At 38.8% G+C, this 21,832-nt stretch overlaps 1 protein-coding gene across 28 annotated transcripts in view; it reads right to left on the reverse strand.

The window, feature by feature from the left end:
• Window positions 1–21,832, reverse strand: part of stxbp5l (syntaxin binding protein 5L) — a 546,418-nt gene that overhangs the window by 146,929 nt on the left and 377,657 nt on the right. For all 28 annotated transcript variants that reach the window (XM_087992753.1, XM_087992749.1, XM_087992757.1 and 25 more), the window contains exons 17-18: window positions 15,604–15,729; window positions 6,031–6,182 (exon numbers count right to left, since the gene is read on the reverse strand). In XM_087992753.1, coding sequence (XP_087848879.1) covers window positions 6,031–6,182; window positions 15,604–15,729 — 278 coding nt within the window. The remainder of the gene's footprint in view (window positions 1–6,030; window positions 6,183–15,603; window positions 15,730–21,832) is intronic.

Consider the following 21,832-nt stretch of genomic DNA (forward strand, 5'->3'; position numbering starts at 1 on the left):
CTGTAATTTCCTAATATCAAAGTCAATTAATCACCTTGTGCATTATCTTGATTGTCTTCTATGTGTCAATGCTTATCTGGTGCTTTTACAGAATGCTGTGCCATTGGTTGCATGAAAGCTACTCATGTAGTTCTGGGCATAGATTGTGTATTTCAATGTCTGGCAATAGATTGAGTTGATTTCTGACAGTCAATGGCAGGGGAGTGGCAAAGATGGAAGAATGAATGTTTTCCTCCTGAGAGATGAATAAAAGGGACCACATGCCAGGGAGGCACTGTCAGTTTCTTGAGACAATCCCCTGCTGTTGTAAGGATGTCTGAAGCTGGTAATTTGGCTTGTCAGGATTATCTTTGGATAGCTTTGCTGTCACTAACCCTTGTACTACTCATCCATGGGACTTAATAGTATTAAATGCTAAAGGATTAACCACTTCAACAGAAGAGGCACTTACGTGAGTACCGAAGAGTAGTTGATTACTTATTGTTAAGTAACCAACCTGCTAATTACAGTATCACTAGGTTGGAGGCATTGCTATCTCTTAAGAGATAGAAAAATTAGGTCTGTGCCATATAGCTGTCATTTGTAGAACTGACTATCAACTAATAACAAACTTCTCCCACAGGCAGTTATTTAAATATGAGTGGGTGGAGCTAGTCAAAAGATTTCAAGCTAACCCATTCAGGCCAATTGTCTTACACAACATGTACCTCTATCCACTCCTGCCTCCAAATAAGCTGTGTTTTACACATTACACAATTGAAAGTCAAAATATCAAGTTTTCAAGATTCCACCAAGTCCGTTTTACTAATGTAATTGATCTGGACGTTTGAGGATTCTTCCATACTGTGGATGTACTGGGTTAGAGAATTGGTATGTTCCTGTGTTGCAGTAAGTTCAATGACTTGTGTTCCACAACCGTAAGTGCTACCTCTTCTCTTTGTTACCTCACACTTCTTTCTATCTCTGTCTTTGCACACTCCTACCAAGGCTATTGGTCTACCTTTCTCACTGTTGCATACAGCATCTTCCTTCAGTGGCTCTTCATTCATCTCATTCTCCCAAACTACTAAAACATTCTGCCCTGTGCACTTCCTACTCACTCACTGGGGTCACCTTGTCACATTTTCTGCTCTTGTGTTGATGTTACCAGCTTTTCCAGCCACATTCATCTCACTCAATTCCTCCTTGTGATTCATTGGATGGAATGTTATGACATCGAGATAAGAGGGCGAAGACAGGTGGCTGATATTCATGCTCTCGATCCTCTCCAACCCCATACAAGGAGAAAATACTTGTTGCAGAGGACGAGGACTACTTGTGTGGATGTTGAGCCCTCCAAGTCAAAGCAACCAAATAGGCTTCATTGTGTTATATTGTGTTGCATTCTAGCCCTAATGAACAACAAATGGCCTCTTTTCTCTAGTGCAAGCATCTGCAGTACCCACACAACCTCCACCCCAAAAAGATCAGCTCTTCATCCAATCAGCTCTGCCTTCACCTCTGAGGAAGAAGTCGCAGATCCCTCAGGGGATGTATCGGTAAGGCTTTCTCCTGCACCGTCCATTAGCTCAAAGTGCTCCTCACTGGTGGACTCCCTTTCTAGATTAGCAGCATAATCAGGTGAGAATGTCACTGGCATATCTCCTCAGCTGGTCAAGGAAGAACCACGCAGGTCACTGGCACTCAGAGGACTGCTGGAGAGCAGTTATCTGCTCAGCCCCAAGCAAAGGTGATTCCATAGAGTCAACCATTAATAACTTTTGTGCAATCGCACAATTATAGGGATAGTAGGCAGCCTTGTCAAAGACTTGGTGGTGATATTGAAGGTTGAAGGAGTCCACAGACATTATCAGTAGCCTGCTGGCTGCAGCTTGCACATTTCTGGCTGGTTCCATGGACAGGTTAGTGGCTACTATAATAAGTCAAATGCAACAGAGTACCCAGTGCTGTCAAAAATACCCTCAGACCTGCACTCCATTGTTTAGCCCTCTGTGCTCAGTATTGACAGGACTCCTCACTGAAGAACACGAAGGAAACCAAAAATGCTCAGAAAGCATATGTGGCACTGTTGTCATTTCATTGTGCATACAAATATATATGCATTGTAAAATCATCACATCTGATTGACTGACTGTCTTTTTAGCAACTGGACCAATTTAAATGATTGGTCTGTCAGAGTTAAGCAGCTTCTTCAGACATCTCCAGGAAAACAGGAGTGATATTTGTCAGACATTGCTTATCTCTGAGACATATTCTGATAGAAACAGATTTCAGACAACCTTTTGCGCTTACATTCATGACTGCGATCAAGACATCTCACTTGGGTGGGGAGATTGTTGAATGCCAAATTAATGGCAACACTTTGTAATAGGTCCTTGCCTCCAAAGAGTGACCTGAAACAGCATCACAGTTGAAGTGTCAGCGAGCACCATGCTGCAGCATAAAGTGCTGTTGTCTTCTGACTTTTTCTGATATCAGCTATAATGATGTGGTGAGGTGTTCAGCTGATGTTGACTTCCACAGATGAAAAGTGGAGACGATCACGAGATATTGGTGAATGAAGGTGAGCATAAAGTATCAGAGAAACAACTGATGTGCTTCATCCATCAGGTAATCACCTGATTTTTCAAATAGGGGATTGGTGGCATCTAGTTTGTCAACAGTGACTCAAAGAATCAGACACTGCATAGAAACGAGGCAAGATCAGCTAATAATTAGATGCAAAAATGACTGCCATCTAGCCATTGAAACCTCAAGGGAAAATCAGACTTTTTCCCTTGATAGCAATAATCTGATATTTTCATTCTCACCATATTCTGACTGTTGCTCCTGCTGCTGAAGGGCTATGAAAATTGTGCCCAATGTTTTCTCCTAAGAGATGGGAACTGATCTATGTTCCTTGGATGTAGAATGTACAACTGACCAACAGCAACCTAGAACTTTGTCCTCCTTCCAAAGACAGTAAGAGTTAACCAGGTTTCAGGGCCTCATACAAGAGGGAAGCAATGGCTAGTGGTATTATATCTCACTGTTCAGCCTGAGACCCAGGAAATGTTCCGTAGACCGGGTTCAAATCCCACCACGATAGATGGAGAATTTTAATTTATTAAAGATCTGGAATTAAGAGTCTAATGATGACCATGAATCCATTGTTGATTGTCTATTGCCCTATAGGTAAGGAAAATGCCATCCTTGCCTGATCTGACCTACATATGACACCAGACCCACAGCAATGTGGTTGATTCTCAACTACCCTCTGGGTTATTAGGGATGGGCACTCATCCCATGAATGAATTTAAAAAGTGACATGAGCCAATGTTTGGTCATGATTATTAATAGGTGAGTTCTGACAGTGTGGTGAATTCAACCGTGTACGAGGCTAATGGTGCAGTTGAGCATGGACTTATTAACTTCGATTGCTCAAGTGAAGTAATTGAACTTGTTGTGGTATTACATCCAGGAATCTTGGGCTCAATTGCTGGAACTGACCTGTATGACTCTTTATTCCCAGTGCTTTATAAATATGTTTCTGGAGTGCCTCCTGTCCAAATCCTACACCAAAGCCTCCACTGAAGTGTTGAAAGCCTTTGAGCTTGCTTTCTGCTTGTTTTGCTATTCTGCTATGTTTTCCAGACCAGAGTTGTTTCTGAAAGATAGTCACCACCTACTCCAGCCACAATGCACCATCCTTTTAACAGATACATGCTAGCTTTAAGTAGTATTAACTACACATAATATTACCCCCTGCTGATGGATCAAGTCAATCAACATCATGGTTGATGATTACTTGCCTTTGAAAAGAGCATGTAGCTAAAAGTTAAGTATGTAGCCAGCAGTGCAATCAACAAGTTTGGTTTAATGACACAATGAGATCCCCAGGTCTGATTTTGATTGCTATAAAATATAGCCCCTAGAATTTAAATCTACCCCCACATCCCCTGATTTTTATTGAAAGTGCATGAAATGCAAATAAATCAAAGATAAATGCCATCATGTAAAGCTCCTGGAGTTCTTTTAGGTTAACCAGTCATAATTTTCGTTGGGCTACATCTGCTGACCATTTGTAGTCAATATTTATGAAATCCAGCCAATGCAATTAAAACATAATAGATATGTTTGCCATGTTGCCTACTTGATTTGATCTTTTCTAGCCAAATACCTCAGCAAGTTTAGACTGGTCAATTGATCTTTTAAAGTTATTTAATGATTAAGTAAAAACCGAAAAAACTGTGGATGCTGTAAATCAGAAACAATAACAGAAATTGAGTGTCACTCGAACCAAAACATTAACTATGATTTCTCCCGACAAATGCTGCCAGATCTGCTGCATTTCTATTTTTGTATCTAATGATTAATCTAGCTTTGTCTTGATATTTTCTGCTTGCCATTCATAACTATCTTAAAGACATACAATATCCAGAATAAGTTATGATTCACTGGCTGTCCCTGTACTTGATGGACATGTAGAAAATGTTTTACTTTTTAAATTGCTCTCTCAACTGTCTTTTGAATTTTATTTTAATCTTGCAAATATAGTAATACCTTTAACACTGTATTTTTAATTTTTAAAATTGATTTAGAGCATCATGTGAATCATAAGTTTTTATCATGTCAGTGTCATAATATTTACTATATTGCTTTCAAACAAGAAGTTGGTGTTAATTTACTTCTTAGCCAGATGCTTATGTTTGGTTCTGAAAAATGGCTTACACCTATGTCTTTCTGATTCCATGACAATTCATAAAAAAGGATGCACTTATGAAATTTAGCACAATCAAACTTGTGGTGCTTTTTTTAAAGGACACAATTCTTCGATAATTTCTGAATAGATTTAAATTTCATTTGGTGTTTCTGAACTTGATTTTAAAACAATGTAACTTTAAAAAAATATTCAAGTGTTCTTACTTGCTCCAAACATTTATGAGTGTTTATCCCTTTCCTAACAAGGTCACATGAGTCTTCATTCTTCTTCAATCAGGAGGGTTGGAGGTTCCAAAAAGCACATACTTTTATGATCAACTTGATGCAACTTCATGATTAATCAAAATCAGTAGGTTTATTGTCAGCAGAAATATAGAGAGAAGTTAAATCAGCACTGCTTAACCAAAATAAGAAACTACACTGCTGATGGAAAGGGTCCAATGACACTTTCAGTTGCAATGGATCACTTTATTAGAGTGAAATATGTTTTCACTATGCAAATAACAACATACTCATATTTAGAACTGATTCATAAACTAACTTTTTGGCTGATACATTTCTGTAAATAAATGAAATAAACTTCTGTATCCAGATACAATGTGTGCCCAGTAATCTGGTTGAATACTATGAGAATCAGACAGTTCAAAGATGTGGCTGCATAAATACCATGTTGCAAAACAACAATACTATTGTAATTCCATATTCACTATTAATTAGAACAACTCTTTACTTGCTTAAAATGTTAAAAAATCAATTCAAAAACATTCTAAACATTCTAAAACTAATTCCTGTATATTCAAAAGACAAGAAATGCTAATTAGCTATGGAGAAATTCTTAAGATTTGTACAAGTAAATCACTGATTAAGTGAGGAAGGTTCAGTTAGGTACAGAACTTTGATTAAGTAAGATAGACAACATTGTGTGGTAGATGGCATTTAAAAAATAAAAGTAAAATGGAAATGTCATTATAAGCACAAAGTATAAATGACAGGGGATGCTATCTCTGTAAATTCACGTAAAAGTTTCTACTATTTGATTATTAGTAAATGTGGATTTAAAGTTGCATTTATAAATGCAGCAATATTAGCGAAATAATTGTGACATCAATACAATGAATATACAAGACTGCAGTAGTATATTTCACTGATCAATTCTGTTCTGCTGTCTTCCTTCAGTATATCACTTCCTTTGAACAGGTGAGAAGATACTACTTTATGTGCACCAAGTGAAAGAGGAAATAAAATCACGTAAATAAGCATAAATTCATGCCATGTTCATTCAATCACAGTAAGTGACAGCCACTATAACCTAATATATTTGGATTTTACCTGCATTGAGCTGTTTGCTTTTTCGAGGTGATCTAAGATGCCGTTGAAATGGGTCATTTGTACCATAAAGTTCAATAGTTCCCATGCTGAGTAGAGTGGTCTTTTGCATAAAGTCCACAATTGCCAAACCATTACAGTTTCCAAATGCCACACTGCAGGAGAGGTACAAAGGAAAATGGTAATATTTTCAAACTGCACAAATAAATTAATTTATTTAGGATGATGCAGATTCCTACGCCACAAAGACCACAAGGTCATTACAAATTACAATTAAAGCCACCCTTCCGCCCAAAACCTTGAAGTTTAAATGATGTCAACTCATTGATTTTTGTTCTCTTCGCGAGAGTCCTTTTCATCTGAATTTTCCAGTATCAGGCCTACATTTGTCTTTTGCACTTTAAACCCATCAGCTCTTTTTCCACTGTCACAACTTGATTACAAGTTATTTTCTGGATTTACCATTTCCAAACCATATATTATTTTGGATACCTGTGATTAATTCTCAGATGTCTTCGTTAAAGGCTAAACAGTCCAAATTATTCTAATCATTCCTTTGCACTCTAAAAATGGCAATTATTCTTGAGACTCTTTTTAGTTTTCAGCTTTTTAATGATTTGTGTCTTCATGAGTTGAAATGGACAGTGCTATGTCCAGAGCACTGTAAGATTTGACCACAAATTCTCTGACTTTCAATATACTGTTTTGAGTATTTGGGACAGAGTTGCATCTTTGAGACAGACAGCAGGAGCTAGAAAATTTCCACTTTCATGGGAAGTGCTAGCTCTGGAGATTCCAAGCTTTTTAGTGGGGTGGGGGGAATGATTGAGGACAGTTAAGCAGGACATGCAACTCTGGAAACATTTCAGATGCTGCCACGGGATTTGTTGGATTTGTAGATGGATGACTAAAAGGAACTGCTGGGAATTTATCCCAGCTGTAGTAAAGAATAGAAAGGCCCTACAGCATTTATCATCAGGTCACCTCAACCTTGACATATTCTCAATGCCCTACCATGCCTCCCGAATAGCCCCAATACTCTTCATGGCCCCATGCCAAGAAATGAACCTGTTCCCAAACCCATGGTTCATCATTCCTCTTTGTGCCAAAGTAAGCATCTCCAAACATTTTCCAAGGACCCTCAGGCCCCATGAAAGCTCTGTCATGCAAACAAACTCCATTATCCTTCATGCCCATTTACCAATACTCACTGATTCGAGGTGATGGAACCTATAGTCAGAGTTGTATACGTAAATATAAGCTTCGGAAAAAAAATATAATTCATTCATAATTTTTCACTATGGTCAAAAAATCTCCCTTCTGTTAAAGGATAGTGAAAGTGTTAATCATTCAAATCCTTTAAATTTCAACACCTGAAAGACATTTGCTACCGTTTAACATCCTGTAATCAAAATTATGGGTTTAGGTTCTTCAATATTCTAAAGGCTGTCTGGATGGATAGCTAAGAATACATAATGAGAGCCCTGCCAATCATTAGAATATTGAAACAGGTGGTCCCAGGTTGGCTGATAATTCTGGCTGTCTGATCTCTACCAATTCACAATGATTGTTTACATAAGTCTGTTGTTTCAAGTGTTTTGAAACTGAAATGTTAAAGGATGACTGACACTTTAACTGCCCTGTGGAAGAATGAACATTTTAAAAAATATAGTGAAAAGTTATGAATAAGTAATAAGGGTTCAGTGTTTCTATACAGTTTATACTGAGTGAATGGACACAGAAGTCCCATATCTTGACAAGGGATCCATAGGGAAGAGTTTCTGAATTCAAAAATGCTTCATCATGCAGACAATGATTCACAATAACTCTTATGTTTCAAGAACCACACCCCTTTAAAAACCTTGCCCCAACTTCATGAAAATTGAAGACAACTAGGCCATACCTTTCTCTGTAATGAAGCTGTCCAGGTTGGGAATGCCAAGTGCAGATTTATGATGGAAGCCAGCCCACACCCTTAAATCCCCATTGCAAATCCCAAAGCCTGGAGAATGAGAAAGGCACCCAAAAATTGGGTCTGAGCTGCCAATTGTAAAGGCTTCTGAATCAACCCAATGTGGCAAAAATGTTAACATTTGATTGATCTAGTTAATTGCTTGCTTGGAAGCCTGGATGCCCATAAAGCTCCTAGGTTTTTGAACAGTTTAATTATTGCATAATTATCTATTTTTCATCTGATCACATTTATAAATGGATGTCATATTTACAAAGTACTGTCTTCTTAGCATTTTGCTTACACACTTATACAATTACGGACAAATTACAAATGTCATTTTTATAACCTCCAAATTAGATATTTTAACTTGACAAAATGTCCCATTTTTATACGTGACATGTTGAAATGAAGTCAGATTTAATTTAGCTTTACAGTCAATTTGATGGAAGAATTGATTCTAGTCATTAGCATTACAATACTGAAAGAGAGCAAAGTGATGTACTACAGGTATGTGTATTATGAACATTGCTGTTCTTGGATTATTTATATATTTGTGAAGTTTATGGGTGACACAAAACTTAGTAATGTAGTAAATAGTGAGCAATATAGTAGCAGATTTCAGGAGGGCATAGACAAATTATTAAAATGTGAAGTTACATGACAGATGCAATTTAATATGAGTAAATGCAAATTGATCTATTTTGGGAGAAGCCCATGGATATCTTGTATCATTTAAATGCTATGATTTTGATGAGAGTGCAAAAGCAGAAGAATCTTGAGCTGCACATTCACAAATCTTGAAAGGTGGCAGGTAAGTCAATAATGCAGTTCGGAAAGCATATTGCGCACTTGGTTGCTAAATAAGAACATCAAATATAAAAGCAAGGAAGTCATGCTAAACCTTTAGAAATCATTTGCTGGATGTCATCTTGAGGACAATCTATAAATCTGGGTATGACATTTCTAAGGGACAATGTCAAGGCCTTGCAGAAGGCACAGAAGAGTTTCCCAGGAAGTTGCCAGAATTGACAGATGCTCCAATTTTGATTAGAATATCTACAGACATGCGTCTTTATAACAGGAGGGTTATAGGGAGATCTAATAAAAGTGTTTAAAATCATGAATAATAAGAAGATATTGCTTCCAGTTGCAACAGGGTAGGTAACTAGAAGATACAAGATTTATGGTAATCGACAAAAGAATCGAAAGAGACATGAGGAAACAAGCAGTGATTTATCATAATTTAGAATGCATGCCTCAATGTATTAGAAGCAGATTCAATAACACTTTTCAAAAGGGAATCAGATAACCACTTGAACTTGGCAATTTTGCAAGTTTTTGAGGAAACAGTAGGAGAGTAGGACTAACAAATAGCTGGCTTAGACAAGAATGGTCTCCTTCTGTGTTGTATCATCATAAGATTTCCATCAAAATTTCTCTGCATTAATAGTAATACAGTCCCTATTGGAATTTTAGATGATTACAACATCCACTAATTAGAAGTATTCTGTTTAATAGCTGTGGAATCTTAAAGAATAACAGAGTGCACAGTCACTTTGGTGAAAATCTAAAATCAGATTATCAAACTGAGGGAAAGTGGCATCATCTTGAAAACTTAAAAGAGGAACTCAGATATTGATGGAGACCCACAGGCCAATAAAAAATTCCTGTCAGCCACTGATTTTTTGCTACTCATTGATCTTTCCTTTTAAATTTATTCAAGGGTTGCGAATATTGCTGGCTGGGCCAGAATTTATTGCCCATTCCTAACTGTCCTTGAGCAGGTGCTAGAGAGCCACCTTCTTGAACCATTGTGATCCATGGGAGTTAGGTATACTCATAGCACAGTTCACAAAGGTGTATCAGAATTTCCATCTTGTGACAGTGAAGGAACTGCATTATACTTCCAGGCCAGGATGATGAATGGTTAGATAGGAATTTGCAGGTGGTGTTCCCATGTATTCGTTGTCCTTGACTTGTAGCTCGTTGAGATCTCGGTTTGGAAGATGCTGTCGACGGAGCTCTGGCAAGTTGTAAATGGTGCAGACCCACTACCATCACTGTATGTTGGTCATGGAAGAGGTCAGTGTTAAAGGTGGTGGATGGGAAGGCAATCATCTTTATCTTGGATGGAGTCAAATTTCTTGAGTGTTTTGAAACTCCACTTATCCTGGTAAGTAGAGAATATTCCATCATATTCCTTATTTCAGTTTTGTAGATGGTGGTCAGACTTTGTGGATTTAGGACGTGAGTTATTTGTTGTGAATTTCCTTCCTTGAGCTTGCTGTTGTGGCCATGGAATTTGTATGGCTGGTCCAGTTAATTTGCTGTTCAATAGCAAGTCCCAAGCTGTTGATAGTGAGGGATTCAGTGATGGTAATGCCATTGAATATCAAGGGGAGATGGTCACGTTTTCTCTTGTTGGAGATGGTGATTGCCTGATACTTTCTTGGTGCCAATTATACTTTTAATCATTTTAAAGATTAAGAATCTTTGCCTCTGGGAGTCTTGCTTAAGGAAATTAGTTTAGGTTTGAACAATTAAAATTGTTTGTATGGACAAGTTGCTGTTTTCATCAATGAGTGTTTGACAATGACATGCATTTTGTAGTAGTTTAAGTGCAGTTATGAAGGTATATGGTTTTCAATAGTTCAGAGGGCACAGAAAATAAATCTTGAAGTTGAAGAACCATTATTTACTACCTGGCTAAGCAGACTACTTGACATAGTTATTTTAAAAATCTGTTCTAAATCTTTGAAGAAGTATAAAGTGGTTTGGGTTTATGGAAAAATACAATTGTGAACTCAAGAAGAAGGTTAACTTAATAACATCATCCATTTTATGTGCATGTTATGGAATGTAGTAAAGTGAAATTGGGCAAACAAGTGACACTTCTACTGTTCTTGCATAATGAAGTCAGAAGTCACATGACCCCAGATTATAGTCCAACAGGCTTATATGAAATCACAAGCTTTCGGAGCATAGTCCCTTTATCAGGTGAAGTGATGAAGGGGCTACATTTCGAAAGCTTGTGATTTCACATAAACCTATTGTACTATAACCTGGTGTTAAGTGAATTCTGACTTTGTCCACCTCAGTCCAACACTGGCAACTCCACATCATGGCGTTCATAATGAAGAAAATTAAAGTGTTGAACATTCTGAATAACACATAAGACACCTGTTGATACAGTCAAGATAGTAGTGTTAACCTGGAATGTGCACGAGCCAGAAGATTGCGTACTGGTGTGTTTGATTGCCATTGGAATGCTGAGCCTCTGTTGGAGCTTGGATAGATGACAAAGCTCTGCAACACATGTCCTGCTGGGCTAAAACCTTTAGAAGCAGTAGTACGTCTTATGGGCAGTTAACAAACAAAGCTTCTCGATAGAGTTGGTGCCATGCCAGGTACAACAAATGTGGCTTAGATATCTGATTCCCTTAGAATTTCTTTCCTCATGTTTTCCTATTTTAACAACGAAATAATATATTTTGGGTATATCCAAATCAAACCTAAATTGACGTTACCTTCACTTGCTGTCCTCATTGGATTATGCAGCTTCTACAAAGAGGCCTTGTGGCTTTCTGAGCTCCTGTGAAAGATGGTAGAGGAAGAGCTCCATTTTTCCATCTGCTCCTGTCCTGCTGTAGCCCTGCAAATGATTTACTTACAGTCTGCTTTCCAGTGACTTAATGGGAAACAATGGCGTTTTCTTTATTTTGTTGGGGTATTTAAATCTAAGCTTACAACGAGTTAATAAAAATTCTTCTCCATAAAATAAATCCACAAAATAATATGAAAAATACTCATGCAAAAATTAAAGCAAGTTTGATTAAAACATTACATGAAAATATTTGTTTAAATATTATATATTACATAGAATATACAGCACAGAAACAGGCCATTTGCCTCAACCAGCTCATGCAGGCATTTAGGCTCTAGTTGACAGTTCTCTCATCTTTCCTTTTCCAAATCAATCAACACAACTTTCTATTACATTCTCTCTCATAAGCTTGTCTTATCTCCCCTTAAATGCATCTAGACAGGTTGTCCAACATATGGCTCTCAGGACAGAGTCTACTTTTTAAAATCTGACTTGACAACTTTTCATAAACCTGTGCTGACTGGTATAGAAAAAATAAGCTCAAGTAAATGTTAGATTTTTATTCTTCTTCGTTGAATCTAATTGCTGAGTTATCACTCTATAAATGTCAAAGTTCTTAATTTCAGCATCAATATATACCTGATGTTTATCCTCAACAGTGGCCCTCAGTAATACTTACCAAAACAAAGATGCCAAATCCCTTGATTATAGAAAAATGAAAATTAACATTGAATGTCAATTCTTCAAAGGCTATTGAACTGATAATTTTTCAATTGAATTTCGTCATTATTTTTCTGTTATTGAAACATATTGTGTCTGTTTTGTAAAAAGAACATAGCTGTTTTCAAGTGATATTACTCTACAACAGCCTAACAGGTGACTTAAGAATCAATTGAGCAAATTCGCTGAAACAAAACATTAGCAGGTAAGAATTTTTCTTCAAAGCTTCAAGCCAGAATTTTGAGGTAGCAACCAAGATAATATTTAAGAAATATATAAAACAATAGCCAAGAGAGAGAAACTGTTGTTGAATGAAAAATTTGTGAAAGACTACTTGGGCATATTTACATCTGTTCTGATAAAAAGTCAGTGATAGAGAAACCAGCTTTTTACGTCACATCGTTGCTAGAAGATAGGTAATCAGCATTCTTACAATCATATATGTTCAAAATTTAAAACTCACTGATCAAAAGACTGAATGCCTGTCATTTTTAGCACCCAATGAAAGAGAAGATATGAATGATACAGTTCAACTGGCAAACCTTGTATGAGAAGATGTTCAAAACCGTTGAAGAACTGTGACCAATCAAAGGCACAACAAAAGGACAAGGCATTTTCAATGAATAAACTGAGTTTTGTTGAAATTCAGTCTTTTTGAGGACAAAGTTTGTGAATTAACTAATGTTAGAGCTTCTGCGATGTGAGGTAAGCACAATGAACTTGCTCGTCCAATGCTTAAATCAATGCTTTGTAAGTCACCACATCTCACTGCATCATTCACCTAGTACAGCTGTGAACAAAGGGTTGGCATGAGACATAGGATGGAAAAGGCCATTTCTACATGCAATTTAATAAGGTTCAAAAGGCTCAAACAAAACAGGCCTGGTCCATTCTTACAGATACAGGATCAGACACATGACGTAATTTACTTCAACCATGTTTGGAGTCTCAATCAAATGGTGATACTAGGCAGATTCTGGGCATTGCATTAAGAAATAAAAACCTTTACAACAAACAAAAGTAGAGATGTAAACTTCATGGATGCTGATGACTGGATAAATTACCTGGCAATCCTAGTTGATAGCATCTATTATTTTGCAGACTTGAATGTGAAACCAAAAGGAAACTATCAATTTGTTGATAAACTTAATGAGCATGTCTGAGTGTTCAGTCAGAAGTAAGAGTTGCTTTAGAATCAGTTCCAATTTCATAATGCCAGCAAGAATGCATGCTAAACCAATAAAAGTATTCTGCTTTGATTGACAGCTTGAGAGATGCACTCAAAAATTGTGGATTTCTGGAAATGCTGTGATGAACTGAAACTATTTGGAATAATGACACTGAAAAACAAAATCAAGATCACCTAAGACAGATGGACATCAACTGGAATACTTTACATCACCATATAAAATGTGTGAGCAGATGGATTACTGGTACAAGCAAAACCATGCCAGCTATCTCACTAAATAAGTGCTCAGTATAGTGATAAGAAAGCAAGTTAATATTCTCTCTTGAAGGTTGTTCATAAAATGCACATTTTTTTACTGTTTGATTAATAGTAAGATAAATTTATCATGCCTTATGTTTACAAAATTTGCTCACTAAGCCAATGAGTAAGAAAACTATTGAAATGCAAAACTGTTTGGACAGCTCTGATCTAGAAAAGTCACTCTAGCCATCCTGTAGTAGGGAGTTTCATCTACCCACCACTCTTTGAATAAAGATATTCTGAATATTTCCCCATTGGATTTCTTGGTTACTGCCTTATATTGATGGCCTGCAGTTACATTTGATCTCACAAGTGGGCTCATTGTCTTTTGATACAGTGTATCAAAACTTTCACAGTTTTAAAGACAGTTATGGTCAGCCCATAGTCTTACTTTTTTTTCATGAGAAGAGATGAGCCTATTTATTTAATTGTGTATATATACTCTCTCATTTCTGTTAATCTCCTTGTAAATGCACACTGCACCTTCTTCAGTATTTCTATTGCCTTTTTATAACATGGCAACTGAATGAGAACAAAATAACCTTGATTTACAGAGGAACCTTGATTATCTGAATGACATAGACAGGGAGTATTTTGTTCAGATAATCAAATGTTTGGATAATCGAATGTGGATAACACAATTTAACCAACCATGGGGACCTTGCGATCATGCCAGATAATCTGAAATTTGGATAATTGAATGCTGAATAATTGAGGTTCCTCTGTGTATGGTGCCTTTCCCAACTTTAGTATCACCAAAAATGCTTTGCATCTTTTTCTTAAAATTTGTGAAATAGATAAAACACAGCAGTCAAATCAGACAAATTCCACACATCAACATCCAGATAATAACCAGACAATGTGGTTTTAATGATAATGGTTAAGCAATAAGTATTGGCAGGGACAATATGGAAAACTACCCTGTCCTTCTTTGACACCTTCTATGGTGTCTTTAATATCCATCTGAGAGGGCAGAGAGTTTAATGTCTCATCCAAAGGACAGTACCTTCAGCGGTGCAACTCTTCCTCAGTATTGCATGTAAGTATCAGCCTTGACTATATGCTCAAATCCCTGGAGAAAATTCAAAGAACTCAAGGGCTTCAAGTTTCCCTTGAAGTTATTCAAAAATAGACATTGTAAAAAGAATTGCAACTCCAGTGCAAAACCCAGAGAATTATGTAATGCATTCATTTATAATTCTGTATGAATTCTGACTTTAATAAAGCAAGGGTTGACATACAACATTTTGGCACACAAAATGCAGTGAGATGGAAAATTATGGGCATAAAGGCGTAAGTGTAATTGTCTAATTCTTCTGAACCAATACAATTGGTGCCCTATTATGTCAAAGCTAACGTCAATGCAAGGTATGCAAAATGTATTATATAAATAATAAAGTACAGTATTGCAAGCACCTGAAATATAGGGACCAAGTCATAAACAAATCTGGATTTACTAAATATTGTATTTGATGAGATATATTAGCGTTGATTTAAATCCATTTTCTTATACAACACCTACTGTACAAACATTAATCTAACTTATAAGCCTTGATGATGACAGAAGTTTCACTGAAATATATATTTGTTCATACACTCTTGATATTGTTTGTACAATTGTAAACATGAACAAAAAAAAATCGAATAAACAAAGAACTAGCAATCTTAATCTAATCAACTGAATTTCTCCTTTTTTACCATTGTGCAAAATCTGCATGAAAACTACATGTTTGAACACCTGGCCAAACATCTGGATTACTGTTGGTGAATGGTTATACTTTTCCAAAGGAAGAAATCTGTGTTACTTACAGGCCATAGGCAGAGCTCACTGCTAAGCTGGTGATTTGTTGAGGTGGTTCTCCATCGACCCAGACCATCTGAATGACAAGATCAGCTTGGTACCCTGGAGCCATTCTGACAGGTCGGGTTTTGACCCTTTAATGAAAAATCAAGATTATAGTGTTATGGATCAGGCCAGATCTCCTCAAAACATTTTAAGAAGGGAACCCATAACCTAGCTTTTCTGGTTGTTTTATGCAGATGTAAGGTGAATATTCCAGGGGCGATACAGGTGGTCAAACCACTAAGTTTTAAACAAAACAGAATTTATTTACACACGAACAAAACAAACCTGAATTTAGAATAATATAACTATCTACGAAGCACAAATCATGAGTGTGATAAAATAATATTTGTGTGGACCTCCTAGAACACTTATGAAGGTCAATACCATCTAGTCAAAGTACTTGATCAGCACTCCCTCCACCACTAATGGACTATCAGCAGTGTGTACTACATTCAAGAAGCAATGAAAGAACTCACAAGACTCCTTGCAGCATCTACTAAATCTGAAGTAGGATTGGGATGAGAAGCAAAAGCATGTGATTCCCTGGCTACATGCAAATGGACAAAATCCATTCACCAGAATCTGATGAATGCGGTGTCATCCAGTTTGTCAACAGGAGATAACCATTTGGGATTAAAGGTGTGATTCACTTTGTAAAGGGCTGTGGAGAAGGTAAGTAGAAACAACTTAAAATCATTGAGGACAAACAGAATACTATTTGTAAATAAAAACCAAAAGAACTGCAGATGCTATAAATCAGAATCAAAACAAAGTTGCTGGAAAAGCTCAGCAGATCTGGCGGAATTTGTGCAGAGAAATCAGAGTTAACATTTTGAGACCAGTGAGGTTGAGTCCTGAGGAAGGGTCACTGGACCCAAAATGTTAACTCTGATTTCTCTTTAGAGATGCTGCCGGACCTGCTGAGCTTTTCCAGCATCTTCTGTTTTTTGTTTTAGAATATTATTTGTAACATTCATTAGGGCAGTTTTGATATTACGGCAGGGGCAGAGGGATTCAAACAAAGATTTGAAAGAGTTGGACGCAAAAACTGGCTGTTCAGCCAATTAAGCCTGTAACAGAATGTTTTGAAGAGTAATCCAATTGGTTGACTCTTCTAATTTTTCCCATATCTCTGCAACTTTTTCTCCTTTAATTAAGTGTTCAGATCCATTTTGAAGGCTACTACTGTGCCTGTTAGGTTGATAAGTACAATGTATTCCAATTTGTAAACATCCAGTGTGTGTATTTTGCATATCACCTCTGGTCCTTTTGCCACTGACATCTGTTTTCCTTGTCTACTGCATCACGGGGAACTCTTCTGGCAGCAATTTCAATCTAGTTATTTTTGGTTATGAATGAACAAAATCAGCCATTCATAACTCATCACAATTTGCATTGAATGAGCAATCTCATTCAGTCAAACTACAAACTTATTATGCTGCAAGATTGCTGTTGAAGTTAAGGAGCAATGTGATTATACAAAAGGAATTATATCTTTTATCTAACCTCTGGTGTCCTTAGATACTTTTTTTCACTGGGGCCCTAAAGCATCCAGATCAATGCATATAATAGTAGTAATATTTTATGCTCCAAAGTGCAGCCACTTTTTTGACCTATATATGGGGTAAATGCTGCTAGCTTGAGTAATAAATTCACATGTAAAGGTGTAGCAACCGAGCATGTTACAGCAACTGTGATTATAGGGGCACTCAAGTAGAGTTTTCACCTCCATTATACAGGGTCTGGAGACCTATATGTCCTTCCATCATTTATATTGAGAGCAATGCAATGCTGAAACCCAACCCTTTAACTCCATGGGATCCTCGATCCAGTTTCTTGTGTGTGTATTGTGAAGTCTCCCAATAATATGGTCTGTAAATGATTCTAAATTGTTCTACCTGTGGGGCTCATTCGGAAATGTTCAAGTATGGAAGCTCAATAATTTTATTGTTAGTGTAAGCATTATCTGACAAGCTGTATATAGTCAGGTATCCAAGCTTAATAGTAGCAGTATGGTCAGTGCAGATAGGATGATGGACCGGTGATGCTGTCTTGCAGATGCTGCATTGGTCTAAAACTTCTGGGGCAAATGTTTTCAAGCTGAAGTGGGGATGGGGACATGTCCAACTCATGCTGTGTGACATAAGATGGCCTGTTGCAGAAAATTCTGGACGTTTGTTCAATGTACAGGATTGTACTGGAATGAACTTGACTTTGTTGTTCAAAGAACTTTCTGGAGATAAATGGGAGAGGGGTGCAGCTGGGGGAAGGTAGCTAGAAATGCGGTAGATAGATGAAGGTGGGGGGGTGATTAGGCCGACTAACCTAACCTCGGTTATAGGTAAAGTTCTAGAATCCATTGTGAAGGATGAGATTTCTAAATTCTTGGAAGTGCAGGGTTGGATTAGAACAAGTCAGCATGGATTTAGTAAGGGGAGGCCATGCCTGACAAACCTGTTAGAATTCTTGAAGAGGTAACAAGTAGGTTAGACCAGGGAAACCTGGTGGATGTTACCTACCTAGACTTTCAAAAGGTCCTTGATAAGGTGCCTCACGGGAGGCTGCTGAGTAAGGTGAGGGCCCATGGTGTTCAAGGTGAGCTATTGGCATGGATTGGGGATTGGCTGTCTGACAGAAGGCAGAGAGTTAGGATAAAAGGTTCTGTTTCGGAATGGCAGCTAGTGACAAGTGGTGTCCTGCAGGGTTCAGTGTTGGGGCCACAGCTGTTCACTTTATATATTAATGATCTGGATGAAGGGACTGGGGCCATTCTTGTGAAGTTTGCCAATGATACAAAGTTAGGCAGACAGGCAAGTAGTGGAGGTGGGGAGGCTGCAGAAAGGTTTAGACAGTTTAGGAGAGTGGTCCAAGAAATGGCTGATGAAATTCCATGTGAGCAAATGCGAGGTCTCTCACTTCGGAAAAAAGTATACAGGGACAGACTATTTTCTAAACGGTGAGAAAATTCCTAAAGCCAAAAGACAAAGTGGTCTGGGAGTGCTAGTCCAAGATTCTCTAAAGATTGACATGCAGGTTGAGTCCATGGTTAAGAAAGCAAATGTAATGTTGTCATTTATCTCAAGAGGTTTAGAATGTAAAAGCAGTGATGTGCTACTGAGACTTTATAAAGCTCTGGTTAGGTCCCATTTAGAATAATGTGTCCAATTCTGGGCCCCACACCTCAGGAAGGACATACTGGCACTGGAGCATGTCCAGCAGAGATTCACATGGATGATTCCTGGAATGGCAGGTCTAAAATAAGATGAACGGCTGAGGATCCTGGGATTGTATTCATTAGAGTTTAGAAGATTGAGCAGAGATCTGATAGAAACTTACAAGATAATGCATGGCTTAGAAAGGGTGGGCACTGGGAAATTGTTTCCATTGGGCGGGGATATTAGGACTTGTGGGCACAGCCTTAGAATTAGAGGGGGTCAATTTAGAACAGAAATGAGGAGACATTTCTTCAGCCAGAGAGTGGTGGGCCTGTGGAATTCATCACCACGGAGTGCAGTGGAGGTCAGGACATTAAATGTCTTCAAGGTAGAGATTGATAAATTCTTAATCTCGCAAGGAACTAAGGGATATGGGGAGAGTGCAGGTAGGTGGTGTTGAAATGCCCATTAGCCATGATTGAATGGTGGAGTGGACTTGATAGGCCAAATGGCCTTACTTCCATTCCTATGTCTTATAGTCTTATGGTCTTATGATAGTGATAGGTCAGAATGGAGGGTGGAGCAGATAGGTGGGAAGGAAGATGGACAGGTAGGACAATTCAAGACGGCGGTGCCAAGTTGGAAGGTTGGATCTGGGATAAGCTGGGGGAAGGGGAGATCAGGAAACTGGTGAAACATTCCTGATGAAGAACTTATGGTTGAAATGGCAACTCTCCTGCTCCTCGGATGCTGTCTGACCTGCTGTGCTTTTCCAGCACCACACGTTTTGACTCTGATCGCCAGCATCTGCAGTACTCACTTCCTCCCAACCGAGAAAGGAAACCATTCTACTTTTAATCATTTACTCGGACACAGAGATACTGAACATTCTACACCACTGTACGAAATGCAAACTTGTTTGCCTTGAATGGGAAGGCCTTCACACGATCAGCAACACCTTAACCTACACCCATCTAAGAGAAATAATGGACATTCAAAACTATTGGAAACTTACTCACTTTAGTTGGAGAACCATTCACGTGTCATCTAATACTCAGGAAGCTCATTGAGCCCTGAGAGGAGGAATGACAGCTCAGTGATCAAATCCAGATTTTACAGGAGATAAGAGAAACCTACAGTCAGTATAACAGGGGGACCCGGATCTCTGGTTTATATTTAGCAAGAGGTCCAGGCAGCATCAAGAGAATCAGCCACTGCCAGTGACAGACTCAGGAAAAGAAGGAGGGCGAACAATCTTCTCATCCATGAACCTCCATGTACTGATGTGAAGTGACTGGAAAACTGAGGGACCAACTGGGGGCAGCGCAAGCAACATCCACCACTGTCCAAGCCAATAGAAGCCACGTCAGGGATGAACATAAGATCATTAGGACCCTCTGTCCCAGCTCAGGAAGATAGGGTAGCAAGGGCAGGCTTCGGGACCAATGGTGCAGAGCACTCCCCAGGGAAGGGAAACAGGATAGGACCTCAAGATTCAGGTTTACTCTCTCTCTCTCTCTCTCTTCTCCCCTGTCACCCAGTAATTAATAGCTCTCTGTAATTCAAAACTCTCTGTACCAATTTGGGGCTGCAAAGTTAACTGGGATGTTAGTAGCTGTCAGACAAGTCTCATTTCACTTGATACATAGCATTGTTTTTTTCCCAAAAACTAATTTTCTTGTCAGCGATTGTACGTAGTCTCAATTTTACTTGTTTTAATAAAATCAGAATTTCCTTTGCGTCTGAAGCATTTGCCTCCTGTGTTTTACACCACATATATCTCACTACATAAGCCGAAAGTCAGAATCAGGGAGCTATTGTATATTAAGCCAACCAGCACTCGTTTTAGAATGGTGACCACAAAGGCAATGTAGTGAATATAGTGCTCGGGGGAGGCAGGAACAATGGCAGGTGGAAGAACGATTCAGAAATCAAATAGAATACTTGCAGTGCCTAAGACCAATGAACAGGCGCTGAGGCAGGAAAATAAGCACCTGGGAGATTAAATTAAGGCACAGGAGGAGAAGCTGAAAGATATACAGTCAGTCTGTAAGGTGACTTGTGGGGATGGGTTCAGTAGGAGATAGCAAGGTCCCTGCCAAGAACAAATTTGCAAGCTAAGCCAAGCTTTGTCCCAGGTCAGAAGCATGGTGTACTTGGTCAGCCTGGAAGCCACTCAGACAGGCAGGAAGGGGCAAGGGAGCGAGATTGGTGTTGGTTGTAGGACAGTTGGGGATGTTTCGTCACCAGGGGCACCGAGGATGGGGTAGGCCGGGAGTGCAGTTAGCCTGTGGGGCAGAGGAAATCTCTGGATTACTACCTGCGGTACTGGGAGTGGATCCAGTTAGGCAGTGGGTGGAGGCTGGATCAATACCGAGGGCACTAGGAGCAGGCCAGGGCCAGCAGCAGATACAGGAAGGTGTAAGGCCAGTGCAGGAAGCGTCAGAACCAGGATCAATGTGCCCGGTCCAACAGCACAAGTATGGCACGCCCCAAAATGGTAGAAATGAGGGGATTTGGAGAGCTGGTTCGACTGTCCATATGGGACTCAGTGGCTTACGGCTATGGTGGCCCATGTAGAAAAATTATTCTTCATTCCTGAAGAAGGGCTAATGCCCGAAATGTCAATTCTCCTGTTCCCTAGATGCTGCCTGACCTGCTGCGCTTTTCCAGCAACACATTTCCATCTCTGATCTCCAGCATCTGCAGACCTCACTTTCTCCTCCATGTAGAAAAATTGACATATATGGGGGACCGATCTGTCCCCTTCATGGAAATGGAGCAAATGGGGGAGATCAACAGTTGCGATGATATAGAAATGGCCATGTTGCTCCTGTTCTCGTTGGATAACAGACTATACACGGTCCTGTCTGCGGACAGTAAATGGGGATGTAATACCTTGGCAGCTGTCCAAGAAGATATTCTGCAGGCAATGGGATTAAACAATGGGAGTCCATTTTCCCGTGTGGAGAACACCTTACAGGCGGCAGAAGAAAATCTGCAGGCCTTTGATGACAGGCTGTGGCCCTTTTATGAG

Source organism: Chiloscyllium plagiosum, unplaced genomic scaffold (assembly GCF_037043375.1).
Source record: "Chiloscyllium plagiosum isolate Xiang-an unplaced genomic scaffold, Cpla_swu_hap1 HiC_scaffold_12, whole genome shotgun sequence".
Taxonomy (NCBI): Eukaryota; Metazoa; Chordata; class Chondrichthyes; order Orectolobiformes; family Hemiscylliidae; genus Chiloscyllium; species Chiloscyllium plagiosum.